This window comes from Poeciliopsis prolifica, unplaced genomic scaffold, assembly GCF_027474105.1.
Source record: "Poeciliopsis prolifica strain line A6 unplaced genomic scaffold, Auburn_PproV2 SCAFFOLD090, whole genome shotgun sequence".
Lineage (NCBI taxonomy): Eukaryota > Metazoa > Chordata > Actinopteri > Cyprinodontiformes > Poeciliidae > Poeciliopsis > Poeciliopsis prolifica.
In genome coordinates this window covers 1,070,306-1,085,253 of record NW_026562465.1, presented here as the reverse complement: position 1 = coordinate 1,085,253, position 14,948 = coordinate 1,070,306, and the positions used below count along the sequence as shown (strand labels likewise).

The following is a 14,948-nucleotide window of genomic DNA, read 5'->3' as shown; positions in this document are numbered from 1 at the left end:
AAAGGATTGAAATCAAACAATAAAAAAAGCATAGGGACAGTCTTTGGCTGCAAAAGCAAGCTTTGAAATGTTCTGGTAATGGGCGTACACAGGTCTGGCTCGGACGCTAAAAAAGGAAATCTTGGCAATGAGCCACAGGGCCTTGGTGCAAGCAAACAATGAAGTAATCAGTGGACCTGGTGTAAGCAAGCAGGCCTGGTATGAAGTAATCAAATACTTGAGCAATCATGTAATCTGCTCCCCATACACAACAGTGGGGGAAAAGACTATAAATAAATAGAGAGCTTGGGTTCTCCGTCTTCAGCAAGTCGACCAGGCAACAGTGGGCCAAGAAACCATCGAGGAGCCTCGCCCCGGACCCAGAGGGAAGATAAGCCTACACTTCGCTGGAAGAGAGACGGGACCCGATATCCAACAACTCTGGTTCCTAATTCGACCGAGGCTCCACACTCAACCCAAGAGATCTCAAGAATTGCTGCAACGGACTTGGGGATCAGACAAAGATCACAAAAGTGATGAAGATTTGGGACGTTTGAAGGATAACTACCAGTCTGCTTGGTTCCTGTTCAAAGGAGGATTTGTCGTGCCATCAATTCACGCTAAGAGTCACTTCAAGGTGACTCTTAGCGTCTTAGGATAAATACAAGATTTACTGTAGCAGATTTCCACAATTGACAGATTATGATGATCTGCCATAGGTCAGAGGTCATGAGTAAAATGAAAAGTGCCAAGACAAGACTAGAGTCTTGTCTTGGCATGACAAGAATATTCATGTCTTCTGTTGCCAAAATCCTCTATCATCCGGGTATGAGTTGCCTGCACCCCAAAAAGCCTTATTTATTGAATTGATGGCACAGTGTTAGGAGAGATTTATGTTGATTATATTTAGATTTAAATTTTACTCTTAAAAACTTTTAATAATTGATAATTAATCTGTTTGCCATCTTCTCCTGCTTAAAGCTTGCTTAATATATATATATATATATATATATATATATATATATAAATTCTATTGAGGTTTGGACATTGAAATTAATTGAGTCATTTTATCAGTTATTCTATCTAATGTAAAACCCAATGTTCATGGTTCCTTTAGTTGACATATAAAATAATGACCATGGGACTCACAAAGTCACTGAAACTAATCTAGCCATTAACAAGTGCTCGTTATTCTTAGAGAGAGGGCTACTGTTAACAGAAGTGGTATATATTTACACAACATGGCCTTCTTTGTTAAATGACCTAGATAACAAAGGCAATCTGCTCTCCACTCCATGCAGGGAGTCCAAAGCCACTCCAGTACATGACTGGAGGGCCCTTCACAGAGCAATCAAAAACAGAAAGAAAAACTGAACCAGCAGCCTACAGAAAACAACGGAGATGCAGAAAACAACGGAGATGCACAGCTAAACTGATCAGAGTGCTTGTAAGATTAATCTGGCCCACAGATCAGAAAGATAAACTCACAGCCAGATAGAGAGCGGCGTAGATGCTGAGAGCAGCCTCCTTTGAGGGAAAGGTCTTGCGGGCCCTGACGACATCATCTTGATTCCCTGTGCAGGCCTCTTGGTGGCTGATGTAGCGCTGCGCCTGTTGACACCCGAGTGCTGTGTAGTTTGGCTTACAGACCGTCAGGAAGTACGGTGCCAAGTTCCCTGTCACTACCTGCCCTGCATTGACGAAGATGTCAACCGTGAAGAGGCCAAAGGCGTAGACTCCTGCGGAAGAAATGAAAGCTGAAGAAGTGGACCAACTAGATCACAAATCTGATAGAAATCCTCATAGATATTAATAATAATAAGAAGAATTTTATGTTTCAAGTCTATAGCTATGTCTGAATTCAGGTTTTGCATCCTTTGAAGGATGGATTTGTAGGCCGATTACGTCATAGCGTGGTTTACTGAAGTATTTAATTTATTCCTGAGCAAATCGATTTGATTGATTAAAGTTAAGCCTTCAAACATGCTAGTTTTAATTAACTATAATGCCATATCTGAGACTTCGAAATAGATTTGAAAACAAATTATTTTACTTATATTGTATTTATCATGGTAGAAATATGAAATACATGTTTGAACATCTTAGAATCAAACTAACAGTTTGTGCCAGATACAATGTCAATATTTCACACCCGAATGCATACTCTTATAGAGAAGGGCAGAAGGTGAGGTGAGAAGACACCAACGGTTGTCCTACATCCTATTTTTGGTTTTGATGGAAGACACTGAGAATAAAACAAAACTAAAATTATTTTTCTGTCTTTTTCTGCTGATTTCCACAAGATTTCTTTTTTTTACTGTGGAACAGCCTTTACTATAAAAAGTGCAGAATAATACAGAATTCAGGGAAAATACATGGGTGAAAAACAAACTTCAACTCTGTTACTTTTTCTTCTTCTCCACTCTGCTTCACGCTGTCACGGCTGCTGGGCAACGTGAGTTAGGCTGAGGTGGGGATGAGAATGGCTAGACTTGTCTGAATTCACAGCTTTTCTCTTCTGGTCTTAGTTTATTCATGTCATGGTGTTGGAAGGACCCGGTGCAGAGCTTTAATTTGGACACAGCTTATGTCTCTATATAAAACTATGGGTTATGGTTTCTAAGGATTTATTTGTATATCATTAACTTTCTATGGTTTTTCCTTGGCCAAGCAATTTATTTAAATCTGATATATATAACTTTCATTACATAATTGCTAAAATTGTTATGTTGTGACAGTATATTAAGAGAAAAGATTGATCTCCTTCACCTTCTCCCTGTGCTGCCATTACTCAGAGGCTGATTGGCAGCGTTAAGACCCGCTTTCTGACTGGTTGGTTGTTTCTAGATAGCATTAGGAGAAGCTGGATGAACTTGATTTATTTCACACACCACATAGTGATATTTTCAACAAATATGTAAAAAAAACATTATAAAGGTTACATCTTTAAACATAAGTTATGTGCATCTTCTTACAAAATGTAGGTATTTGTTTAGATTAAAAGACAAAAAAAAGAGAAATAACTTAAGTTTTTAAATGAATCCAAACAGAAAATGGAAGTGAAAGTTTCTTTGATTTGACATTATACAACCTGCTGAAAACCTGAATTAGAATGTTTTTTAACATGCTGACTTTGAAATTCAAAACTGTAAAAATGGACCTCTTTCTAAAAGAGCAAAAGAAAAAATATACTTTTGTCACAAAAAGAGATTATTAAACACTAAATAGTCACCACAATATCACATTTCATCACCCCCCCATGGACATGGTCAATACATGCACTTTAGTTTAGTTTTGTTCACAACACTGAACCTATGTATTCTACGGCACTTGTATTTATTTATTGTGTAGTATAAGGTTTTAGCTCTGTTACACTGGTAGCCAAGTAACGACATTTCGTTGTCAAGATTCACCTTGTGTTTTTTTTGTACAATGACAATAAAGGAAGTCTAGTCTCTAGTCTAGTCTAGTCTTATTTATTTACTTGCTTACCAAGAACTAAGTTAACATCCAGTAAGATGTGAAAAGTACAGTTGTGCTGTAGAAGCTCAACTTCAAACAGCACAGACCTGAGGATGTTTCTGCAGAATCTCTTGATGTTAATACTCCCTGAACCACATTCACTCAGCCGCTCAAACCAACCAACTGGCCTTTATGTTTCTCTGACTAAAAGATTTTAACAGAATAATTGCCTCCACTCTACTTTATTCCAATCCTCTGTCAGTCTCAATTATCCAACAGGTGCTTACTCAGGCAGGTTTTTCACATACAGTCTCTCTCACACACATATGTGAGAAGTGTTATTTGTCAAAGAAACATTCACAGCTTCTCAAGTTCCTGTCAAGCGTTTGTGCAACACTAATTAAATCTTACAGGCTTTGAGAGGAACCTATGATTAGAGACTGCAGCGTGCCATCAGAGGAGCTTGGTTGTCATCAGCTGAACTCATTGTCTTTCTTGTCTTACCTTCAGAATGTAAGACATCTAGAGTGGAGCTGCTCTAGATGCTGACAGCTCCAAGCATCAAGCATCAAATAGGTTTAGTCAAGCATCATGTGACTCAGTTGCTGTGTAGTCACCACACTCCTTATCTTTTTGACATTGTCCCAGTTTCTTCGGCGCTCTGTGTTTTACTGATGGCTTTCACCCCCAGCTTCCTTCATTCTGACTCAGGGACCACAGAAGGAAGAGCAAAACTTGCTTTGCCGGACATGAATCAGATCTAGCCTGCTTTCTTTGAACACAGCATGGTGTCAGAGATGCTGTGGAGAAATGCTGTGTGTGTGTTCTGAGCAGATGTTCATGGAGGAAAGGCAGTCCATCTGTCAAACAGCTGGACAGGGATATTTCCATCCACTGTTTAAAAAGACACACAACTTTTTTGTTTCACTGTGACAGTTACTGTATTTTCCCGACTATAAATCGCAGTTTTTTTCATAGTTTGCGACTTATACTCTGGAGTTATTTTTGTGTGGAAATTAACACGTCATGATATTATTTCACATGTTATTTACACACTAATCCGCCAGACGGCGGTCTAGGCCTGTGTTATTCTACCTTCAGAGTTGTTTACAAGCGACATGGAGGACGAAGATTTCATTGCGTTTAGTGATTTGGAGTGACACGGATGGTTTGGTAAACTTATTAGCATGTTATTTGTACTATAGTTATCTGAATAACTCTTAATATGTGCCTGGGATATTAACATCCCAGGCACGTTCTCAGTTCGCTGTTCATGTGTCATGTAACGTTAGCATACCGTACTATTAACCTCTATTCTATTTTTATTGCCTTTCAAGATGACATGTCTGTTCTTGGTGTTGGATTTTATCAAATAAATTTCCCTCAAAAATGCGACTTATACTCTGGTGCGACATATATGTATTTTTCTTCTTAATTATGTATTTTATGGCCGGTGTTATGCCGAGAATTGCATCCCCTAAACTTTTAAAGATATTCGTAACATTATCACGTTTATTAATCATTTAAGACCTAAAATTGTGGGTTTTATTTAGCAAATTAATTGAAATAAATACGTTTTTTTACGTTTATTGAGACATATTTGTCAAACGTTTTTTAGTGTCTGATGAACAAGTTCTCCGCAGCTGGTTTGAAATTCCCTGATTTCTCTTTTAACACCATAATAGCTTAAAACTTTACAAACTGAGGCCCATTATATAGAACATTTTATATCACGTTTAACTGTCTAGTGTAGGGAAATACATTTTAATTTCTGAGCCTGCTAATATTTGCATCCCCTGTCTATCGAATATGATAGAATTGATATAAAACTAATACCAGTAGTTCATAGAACTACTCTGGTTATGTAGAAAAAGTTATTTCACTCTTAAGTCTTTATTTCTCCAAGTTAGCAGGGGGATACATTGTTAGGCAATATGGATTTTGCTCTTGCCAAAATTTGCATGTCCTCTCTATTTTTCTCTAATGTTATGCTAATAACATAAAACTCATAGCAGTAGCTCATAGAACTATTGTGCTTATGTAGAAAAAGTTATTTCACTCTTAATTTTTTATTTCTACATGTTAGCAGGGGGATGCGTTTTATGGCAAAGCCTATTATCAACCTGCCAAAATATGCTTGCCCTCTCTATTTTCCTTAAATGTCGTCCTATTGATATTGATATACTCATACCAGCAATTAAGGGAACAAATGTGATTATGTAGAAAAGGCTATTTCACTCGTAACTGTTTGTTTTTTTAAGCTTGGGGCAATGCATTTTTTGGCAAAATGAATTTTGAGCTGCCGATATTTGTATGCCCTATCTATTTTTCCTAAGTATTGTCCTTTTGAAACAATGCCAGTAGCTCAGAGAACAGGAATGATAATGAAGAAAAGGGAAATCCTTCCTAACTCTCTATTTGGCAGAGTTAGCATGGGATGCATATTTTGGCATAGCAAATTATGAGTTGCCGATATTTGCATGCCCTGTTTTTATTTGATCGTATGAATTAATTATATCACAACAAAGGGTAAGACAGCAATAAGTGGTACCACAATCACAGTCAAGAAACCCCCAGCAGACACAGATTGATGGCTGTGAACTACTTAAGAGTTAAATTTGAGTAAAGTGGGTTCTTAATGTCTGTCCTTGGGCTGCCACCTTATGATGGTGGAGGGGTTTGAGTGCCCCAATGATCCTAGGAGCTATGCTATCTGGCACTTCATGAAAGTCACCCAAGGCAGACAGGTCCTAGGTGAAGTACCAGACAAAGTGCAGCCCGAAGATTCCAAAAATGAAGAAAACATTTCGATTTCGTGTTCCCTCGCCCGGATGCGTGTCACCGGGGCCCCACTCTGAAGTCTGGGCCTCCCTTCTTAGGCTGCTAGCCCCGCGACCAGATCCCGGATAAGCGGCAGATGATGGATGGATGGGCTCTTTTTTTTTTTTATAACTCTATTTTTATTGAAATTTTCAGAATAAAATCAAAAAGAAAAGTCAAACAGTACTTAGAAATTATAAGAGACAAAAAATACAGAACAATCAAAACAAATATTGCAAACGGGAGGAAGACTTATTTTAGTGACACAAAACACAAGGGACCGTTCATACCCATAATTAGTCCTGTAGCGTTGATCTGACGTTTGTCCATTTTTCCCTTTTATCCTGACATTGCTCTTCTTGTGTCCTCAGTCCATGTGTTAGAATCTCCATCTCAAATAAAAAGTTCACAGTCTGTATCCATTCCTTTGGGGTGGGAGGTTCAGATTGGCATCACTTCCTAGTTATCACCAACAGAATTTTAAACAAATAGCAGTCGGTATTAAGTCCAAAAGGCCAAGATCTAAAACCAGACCAGTCTTAGGTATTGTGTAACCTCATATTATTACAATCTTTTTGTGTATTTCGATCCAGAACTGTGTAATTCTAGGGCAAAGGCAGAAAATATGCGCATGGTTAACATTAAATACTCCACAGTCTCTCCAACACGTTTGAAGAGTAGATTTAAATTTACTGGTAATTTTGGGTGTTCTAAAAAAATTGGATTATATTCTTCCAACAATGTTCTCCCCAAATTTTGGAAGAGGATGTCGTAATTTGGGTCTTCCAGATATTCAACCAGTCATCTTCCGTTAGCAGAATTTCCAATTTCCTTTCCCATTTTCTTTCAATTTTCAATGTATTAGTGCCTCTATTTTCTAATAGATATTTATAGAGTAAGGACACTGTTCTATGTTTTTTTACCCTTATAGGTCTCGATCAGCATTTTGACAATCCCATTTTCATTTTGGTCTATTTTGTATTTTATCTCTTTGTTATAGAAGTCCCTTAATTGTGGATATCTAAAGTGATCTTGAATTCTTAGAGCAAACTCTTGCTGTAGTTCCTGGAAACTTCTGAAGTGCCCATCTTTAAGGATTGTTAAACCTCTTTCTTGCCATTGTTTAAATTGTAGGTCTTGAATAAAATATTCAAGACTTACAACTCATCTCTCTCTCTGACTATGATTTCTTATGATTAGATATAAAAAAATAAGTATAATGAAAGCTAAGTTTGCAGGAGACAAAACAACACACACAACCAGGTTTATTTTATTGCAGTCTGGGTCTACTGTTGGATCTAGATGTGATTGGTGTGACTTATTTTAAAGATAACTTTATTTGTTGTTACTGTTAACTAAAATCTCCAGCATGGGGAAATGGGATGATCTCGGATTTTTCTTGACACTAGTAACAGCATTAACTTTCTCAAGTGTATTCTTGGTGGTCTCTATATCTTCAATGATACTCCACAATTCTCTTCCATGGACTTTTTGTTCAATATTTTTCCATTTCGCTTCATAATGTTTTTGCCATTATATTTATTATGGGAGTTATTTGGGCAGCATAAGAATATTCTCTAAAGTCAGGTAATGCCATACCTCCCTTTTCTTTTGGTAATTGTAAAGTTACAAATTTTATTCTGGGTTTTTAGCATTCCATATGATCCGAACCGGATTACATCTGGTTTTAAACTGTCTGTTCGGGATTACTGTAGGTAATGCCAGGAAAAGATACAATAACCTTGGTAAGATGTTAATTTTATGGCTTCAATTCTGGAGCTGAAATCTAGTGTTAGTGCATGGATGGATGGGTTCTTAATGAATATTTCTTACTGTATTGTGAAGTAATGAATGGCTAAGACCAAATAGTCGTCTTAGAGGTGAGGAAGGTCAAGCAGTGGCCTCCAAATGTCCCTTGCCAGAAAATGCATGCCCTGCAATTTGAAGAATTTGGATAGCAGTCGGTATTAAGTCCAAAAGGCCAAGATATAATGTGTTATATGAAATGTTCTAGACAATGACACATATACTCTGAGCTACTAGAGTGACTTTCAAATCTGCACCACACTTTTGAGCTGAAAAACAGGGCATGCAAATATCGGCAGCTCAAAATTAATTTTGCCAAAAATGCATCTCCCCACAAGCTTAAAAAAAACAAACAGTTACGAGTGAAATAGCTTTTTCTACATAATCACATTTGTTCCCTTAATTGCTGGTATGAGTTTCATATCAATAGGATGACATTTGAGGAAAATGGAGAGGGCAAGCATATTTTGGCAGGCTGATAATAGGCTTTGCCATAAAACGCATCCCCCTGCTAACATGTAGAAGTAAAAAATTAAGAGTGGAATAACTTTTTTCCACATAAGCAGAATAGTTCTATGAGCTACTGCTATGAGTTTGATATATATAAGAATTTTCTATGTTCTTTGATAAATTGTATGTTTAATTTTCTATGTTCTTTGATAAATTGTATGTTTCATGCTCATTTTATACATTTTCAACACATTTTAAGAAGTTGAGTGCTGTATCGTGGAATGAGCTCATGGTCGTCACCTCTGGAGCCCATGGACAACAGCGGTCGAGTCATGGACAACAGAAGACTGAGTACTGTATGCTAATTGATCACGCTCTAAGCTCATGGTCAAGTCGTGGGCAGGGAAGTAGCATTCTGATTGGCTAACCCATCTGGAAGAGGGGAAATGGCCATTCCCTTCTTTCATTCGAGGTTGTTTTGGTAATGAGTATAAAAAGCAGAAAAGTCCCATTGTTCAGTAGAGTCAGAGTAGAGTCAGAGTAGAGTCTCTGCTGTGGGTTACGTACGGATGCCCAATTACGTGATGCTATAGCTCTGACCCGGACTGTTGGCTCTCCAGTTCACTGTGTCACGGTAAGACACAGTGAACTGTGTCTTACCGTTCACTGTGAAGAAAATGCTTAGATTTCTTCTAAGCATTTTCTTCTGAAGAAAATGCTTAGATTTTCTTCAGAAGAAAATCTAAGCATTACGCATTGTTTGTTGTGTGAATGAATTTGCTGTAATCTGTGGCAGAATAAAAGGACACATTTATTCTAGCAGAACAGCGTGTTATTATTTATCACCTATCACCCCCAATCCTGCTTAAAATTTAACAAAACAGAGTTTCATGTTGTTAGCATAACATTAGAGAAAAATAGAGAGGACATGCAAATTTTGGCAGGAACCAAATCCATATTGCCGAAAAATGCATCCCTCTGCTAACTTGGAGAAATAAAGACTTAAGAGTGAAATAACTTTATCTACATAACCAGAGTAGCTCTAAGAACTGCTGCTATTAGTTTTCTATCTATTTGATGAATATAGAGGGGATGCAAATTTTGGCAGGAGCAAAATCCATATTGCCAAAAAATGCATCCCCCTGCTAACTTAGAGAAATAAAGTCTTAAGAGTCAAATAACTTTTTCTACATAACCAGAGTAGTTCTAAGAACTGCTGCTATTAGTTTTATATCAGTTCGATCATATTTGATGAAAATAGAAGGGATGCATATTCTGGCAGCCTGAAAATCCGTATTGCCAAAAAATGCATCCCCCTGCTAACCCTCTATGGCATGAATTTTTATTTTATGAGGAAAAAATATTTCACCCTAGTTTTGGGAGCTTGAGGGGGTCTTTATAATATATCAATCAGAAAATGTGCTCCACCCTGCCCCCCATCCCCCCCAAACCAGATTTTGGTTAGTTGTCTCATGGTAGTAAAACGCCAAGGTTTTATTTATACTGTAGTATGTATTTAATAAGTGGAATGATGAACAAACAAGCAATAAATACATTAGAAGAAGTTTTATTTCAACAACAACAATTTCAACAAGTTTCCATTCAACAAAAAGCCACAAATGGTTTATCAATTAGTGCATTAGAGATTAGCTGCATGCGGGTGCCTGGTAATCCACACATCCATCCATTTTCTGAGCACCCTTCTCCCTAAAGGGGTCGGGAGGTGCTGGTGCCTATCTCCAGCTGCGTTCCAGGCGAGAGGCAGGGTACACCCTGGACAGGTTGCCAGTCTGTCGCAGGGCAACACAGAGACAAACAGGACAAACAACCATGCACACACACACTCACACCTAGGGAGAATTTGGGAAGACCAATTAACCTGACAGTCATGTTTTTGGACTGTGGGAGGAAGCTGGAGAACCCGGGAGAGAACCCACGCATGCACAGGGAGAACATGCAAACTCCGTGCAGAAAAACCCCAGGCCGGGAATCGAACCCAGGACCTTCTTGCTGCAAGGCAACAGTGCTACCAACTGCGCCACTGTGCAATCCAAACAATGACATGTATACTGCTATACCCATAAATTGTTCCAGTTCTTTTTTAGCGAGGTTCAGGTGTCACACTGAATTGCATATAAATTTGACTGCTCTACAACTACTTCCAGAATCTCTTCAGAAGAAAACATCTTGAAGTATTTGTAGGGGGAAATGACATGATCTGATTTTGGAAGGGGCTGCATAGTGGCACAGTTGGTAGCACTGTTGCCTTGCAGCAAGAAGGTCCTGGGTTCGATTCCCGGTCCGGGGTTTTTCTGCACGGAGTTTGCATGTTCTCCCTGTGCGTGCATGGGTTCTTTCCCGGGTTCTCCGGCTTCCTCCCACAGTCCAAAAACATGACTGTCAGGTTAATTGGTCTTTCCAAATTCTCCGTAGGTGTGAGTGTGTGTGTGCATGGTTGTTTGTCCTGTTTGTCTCTGTGTTGCCCTGCGACAGACTGGCGACCTGTCCAGGGTGTACCCTGCCTCTCGCCTGGAACGCAGCTGGAAATGGGCACCAGCAACTCCCGACCCCGTTAGGGAGAAGGGTGCTCAGAAAATGGATGGATGGATGGATGATTTTGGAAGACTGACCTGCTATTCTGGGTAATATTGGCACTGTGGGGTGTTCTCCAATGGGGTAAGCGTGGAACAGCTTCCTGTGATACTTCATCATCTTCATTTTCCTCTTCATCCACAGACTCATTGTCATCACGCAGGTCATCTGTTTTCAAAAGAAACCAGTAAGCATAAATTAGAATAGGTCATATATACCTCTCTTCACTCACTGATGTACAAACGCACATACATGCTCATTCCATACCGTATGTTACTCTACTGACTGAACCCTGATCTCCTAACTCTCCCTCAAACCTGATTTTGGAGTCAACTCTTCCTCACTGTCACTCTCCTCAAGCTCACTGTCAGAAGGAATGAGCCTAACCGCTTGATCATGTTCCTCACGCCTATAAAATCTTTGTACATCCATTTCCTGTGAGTAATAGTAGATAGTACAGGAAAAAAATTGATTATGTTGATAACTACACATCCCTACACATCTCCATCCATGAGCATGTTATAGTTCACACAAAAGTGGTCTAACTGCACAATGTTGCCCTGAGGCAACGAATGAAAAACTGCCATTTTAGTATATAAATGAAGACAAATGGTGTCTTTACTCAATCAAATATGCTTTTTCACTTATTCATGCACATCGCACATATTATTTATACAAAATTATTTAAATTTAAACATGTAAAAAAAGTGAAATTTATCTTACCTTCTGCTAGCGGTGTGTCCGAGTCAGCTGCGGTCCAAAAAAGGATCGTTTCACTCCAAGACAAAGGTCAAAGCCAAGTCCAGCTCAAATTTTATTGGTCACAGACATATCATCAGACTTTTAATGTGATGTTTTACTTAAAAAAATTTAAAGGGGCTGTGTGTGGGTCAAAATAGTGGTTTGTTGCCTGAGGGCAACACAATTTTATATCAGTTCGATCATATTTGATGAAAATAGACGGGATGGATATTTTGGCAGCCTGAAAATTCGTATTGCCAAAAAATGCATCCCCCTGCTAACTTGGAGAAATAAAGAGTTAAGAGTGATTTCACCTTTTATACGTGAGGACACTTGTTCTCTGAGTCACTGCTATAATTTTCAGATGGAACAGGACAATAGACGGGGGATGCAAATATTAGCAGGCTCAGAAATTAAAATGCATCTCCCTACACTAGACAGTTAAGTGTGATATAAAATGTTCTATATAATGGGCCTCAGTTTTGTAAAGCTGTTAAAAGAAAAATCTGGGAATTTCAAACCACCTGCGGAGAACATGTTCATCAGACATTGAAAAACGTTTGACAAATATGTCTCAATAAACGTGAAAAAAAAAACGTATTTATTTCAATTAATTTGCTAAATAAAACCCACAATTTTAGGTCTTACATGATTAATAAATGTGATAATGTTACGAATATCTTGAAAAGTTTTCTTTTCGGTTGGATTTCAGCCCGTTTTCTCATCAATATGTGAGAGTTTAAATCGATGCGCGCTCCCGCGACAGGGGATGCAATTCTCGGCAGGCATGCATTGCATTTCTCGGCATAACACCGGTGCGACTTATAGTCCGGAAAATACGGTAATTAGAATGAACTGCCTCTCTTTCAGATCAGTTATCCCTCCATTCATTTCTGATCACCCTTTTCCCTAACGGGGTCAGGAGTTCCTGCTGCCTATCTCTAGTTGCGTTCCGGGTGAGAGGCGGGGTACACCCTGGACAGGTCACCAGTCTGTTGCAGGGCAACACAGAGACAAACAGGACAAACAACCATGCACACACACACACTCACACCTAGGGAGAATTTGGAAACACCAATTTACCCGACAGTCATGTTTTTTACTGTGGGAGATTAGTTAGGATGAGCAAAATTATTTTCTGTTTTCTAAATATCAGTGTAGGAAGAGCTAAAATCCCAAATTATCTCTCCCATTTGAGAGCAACAGTTTTGTCTTTACTTTCCTCAAATTCATAAGTTTACATACAGTTCCTTAGAATTTGCAACAATTGGTTTTTAAACTCTACAATGTTCCGGGTTTTCTTTCACAAGATTCTCTCTGTGGCTTGCTGAAATGTGGTCCGTCTTTTTCTGGTAAAACTGGGTCAGGTTTCTGAGAGCAGAACTTTGTGACAGCCACTCTGTCAGGGTGTTAGTTGCGGTTCTGCATAGCGAGAGTTGCAGACTCTCGCTATGTTAGGGAGCGCCATTTACAGGATGGACGAGGCAAGAGCCAGAACTTTAGAAACAGAAAGCTTGGTTGAAAAGAGGGAATAAAAAACAGACATGGAAGGAATGCCAGAGAGATGAGTAGATCACATATTGGTGATGGAATAGAGGCGAGTTATGGAATGAATGAGATGGAGCAGGTGAGAAGATGAAGAATGTGGCATGGTTGGCAAACAGGGAAGCAGATTAACAAGCTCCATCCCCATCAGGACTTGGAACTGAGATGAGCAGGTTCGAAGATTGGAGTCTTCGCTCACCAAACTGTCCTCTGAACTGAATTGAGGTGGAGGCTGCCAGTCCCCTGGCTACTTGAGCCAAGAAACTGGAGTAGAAATAACAGCAGGCGTGTCATCCCATCATTCCTGGGATAAGTTCATAAAAATTGGTAACTTTATCTAATTTCAAGGGTAAAAATTAGGGGCTGCACAATGGCGCCATTGGTAGCACTGTTGCCTTGTAGCCTTGTAGGTTTGATTCCCAGCCCGGGGTCTTTCTGCATGGATCTGCATGTTCTCCCTGTGCAGGTGTGGGTTCTCTCTGGTTACTCCGGCTTCCTCCCACCGTCCAAACACATGACTGTCAGGTTAATTGGTATTTCTAAAATTCTCCCTAGGTGTGTGTGCATGGTTGTTTGTCCTGTAGAGACAGGGCATCACAGAGACAGGAAACCTGGAGCCTGTCCAGGTGTACCCTGATTTAGAGCACCGGTGCTCTAATTCAGAGTACTGGTTTCATGGTATGGGAAAACCGTCAACAGCAGATGAGAGGAAATCCAAGAAGGGAACATCTTTGTCAGAGAATGGACACAATGAGTAAATGGAGAATGTAGGAGCAGACCTTGGTTGGAATACAGGAAGGAATTAAGAGGGCATGATCAGAATAATCAAAAGGGGATTATTCAGATCCTGCGGGAGTCTGTGACCAGAGTGGAAGTCCATAACGGCGATGGGTTGGCGAATGACACATCCAGGATAGATAAGAGAAGAGGTAGAGGGAGTGAAGGCTTGGTCAAGAACAGGGAGTCAGAAACACTTATGGAAGGACTACTGGACATTTTTACTCACATGATGTGACTTTTGATTTGGCAAGGACTGAATACCTGAAAGAACATTGTATCAGCGCTTGAACAGGTGCAGGTTATAGCAACTGAGAAGAATTGAAGGATGGAGGCTAAGGCAACAGATAGATGGTTAATCAGAAATATTTTTGATCATACCTGCCATGAATGGGAAAATTTAGACTAAATTAATGTCCAACAATGAGAAGAAAGGTTAATTTTTTTTATAAGATGGATGTAAATATCTGAATTTTACCTGTATGTGTGTGTATACATGTATATGTATATGTGTGTGTGTGTGTTTGTAATGCACTTCCTGTTAGATCTACTGCCAGTATCGCCACACAGCTGTAGTTCTACACAAGTCAACATCAAAGTTACCACAGCTACCCAGAATCTCCGCTCACCAGTGCTCACACACACTTGGGCAAAGTCAATGCATAGGGTTGAATACAGAACAACACAGTGTGAAAGTGTTAATTTTATAAAATGTGTTTATCTGACTGTTGTCACCCTTACACTCAAGAGGAATATATCTGCATAGAATAGAATAG

General features: G+C 39.2%; 1 protein-coding gene across 1 annotated transcript in view; it reads right to left on the bottom strand.

Annotated features, from left to right (window-relative positions):
* Positions 1-14,948, bottom strand: part of LOC129353435 (phospholipid phosphatase-related protein type 5-like) — a 60,015-nt gene that overhangs the window by 27,687 nt on the left and 17,380 nt on the right. Inside the window, exon 3 of the mRNA XM_055022776.1 lies at positions 1,468-1,718. Coding sequence (XP_054878751.1) covers positions 1,468-1,718 — 251 coding nt within the window. The remainder of the gene's footprint in view (positions 1-1,467; positions 1,719-14,948) is intronic.